Raw genomic sequence first — 1,061 nt, 5'->3', positions numbered from 1 at the left:
AAAAGATAATTAAATTTCCACTTTGAATCCTGATGACAAAATTCTTACATTCCCAAGCATATAAACCATGTCTTATCTCTTATTCATAGACTTCTTTTTTATGTAAAAGATTATCTTAAATGCTTATCTGAAATCACAGGGATCTGCATTTTACTGTTTTTTATTTTTTTTTTTTAGTTTTATTATTGTCTTAAAACCAAATATCATCAACCTGTTATTCCATATTTTCATTTCAACATCAAAAAGCTCTCATCTTCAGTGAATTATCACAATTAATTTCATCCCATTGAGGCAAAATTATACACAGAGAGATTTAAGAGAAATAAAAGTTCTTGTATTTCCTTCTGCCTCCTTTTCAAGATGTATACTACTCACATTCCACTGCCCCATGTAAGTACTACCCCATCCGTTGTTAGTGCCATGCAGTGCTCCTTCCCCAGTTCAACAGCACTGATTCTGCAGCCACCATATGGTACAGGAACACCACTGCTGTACAACTTCCCACCTGGATTTCAGGGCAGAATATATTCTTATGGTAAATCAACTTGAAAAAGTAAGTGTTACACATGATTTACTTAAAAATGTATCTATTTTTATACTAAATCTGTTAAAAAAAATGTTATAGTATCCTAACAGTGAAAACACTTCTTTGTAATATAACACTGTATAATGTAAATAGTAGATAACAGCTTATATACTTCAAATTCAGGCACAATAGCTTGTAAAGATCTGTTATAATGTAACAGATTATCTGAGTGGCAATTATTCAAAGAAGTGATTTTCAACACAATAATTTACTATTTTCTGTTTTTCTTCTATTTCTGCTGGCTACAGATTAAAAAAAACAATAAGAATGCCACAAGAGACATTAAATAACAAGAAAAAAAAAATTACTTTTTTGATAGACAATAACTTCTTTACCTTCATCAAGAGCAATAAGAGAGTTGTCCTCAACATAGACAGAAGATAATTTTGTCGGAGATGTTGCGTGATGTTCATCACTTTCACTCTTTGCTATGTTGTCCTGATCTTCAATCTGCTGCACTGAGGGACCTGTTGAT

The 1,061-nt window shown here is 31.6% G+C and overlaps 1 protein-coding gene across 2 annotated transcripts in view; it reads right to left on the bottom strand.

Moving 5' to 3' along the window:
• The window catches only part of LOC119587708 (RCC1 domain-containing protein 1-like), a 6,004-nt gene that overhangs the window by 2,434 nt on the left and 2,509 nt on the right, over positions 1-1,061 (bottom strand). For both annotated transcript variants that reach the window (XM_037936390.1, XM_037936391.1), the window contains 2 exons: positions 922-1,053; positions 376-505 (listed from right to left, as the gene is read on the bottom strand). In XM_037936390.1, the coding sequence (XP_037792318.1) occupies positions 376-505; positions 922-1,053 (262 nt within the window). The remainder of the gene's footprint in view (positions 1-375; positions 506-921; positions 1,054-1,061) is intronic.

This window comes from Penaeus monodon, chromosome 23, assembly GCF_015228065.2.
Source record: "Penaeus monodon isolate SGIC_2016 chromosome 23, NSTDA_Pmon_1, whole genome shotgun sequence".
Lineage (NCBI taxonomy): Eukaryota > Metazoa > Arthropoda > Malacostraca > Decapoda > Penaeidae > Penaeus > Penaeus monodon.
Note: the sequence above shows the minus strand (reverse complement) of the source record. Positions and strands in the feature narration are given on the sequence as shown.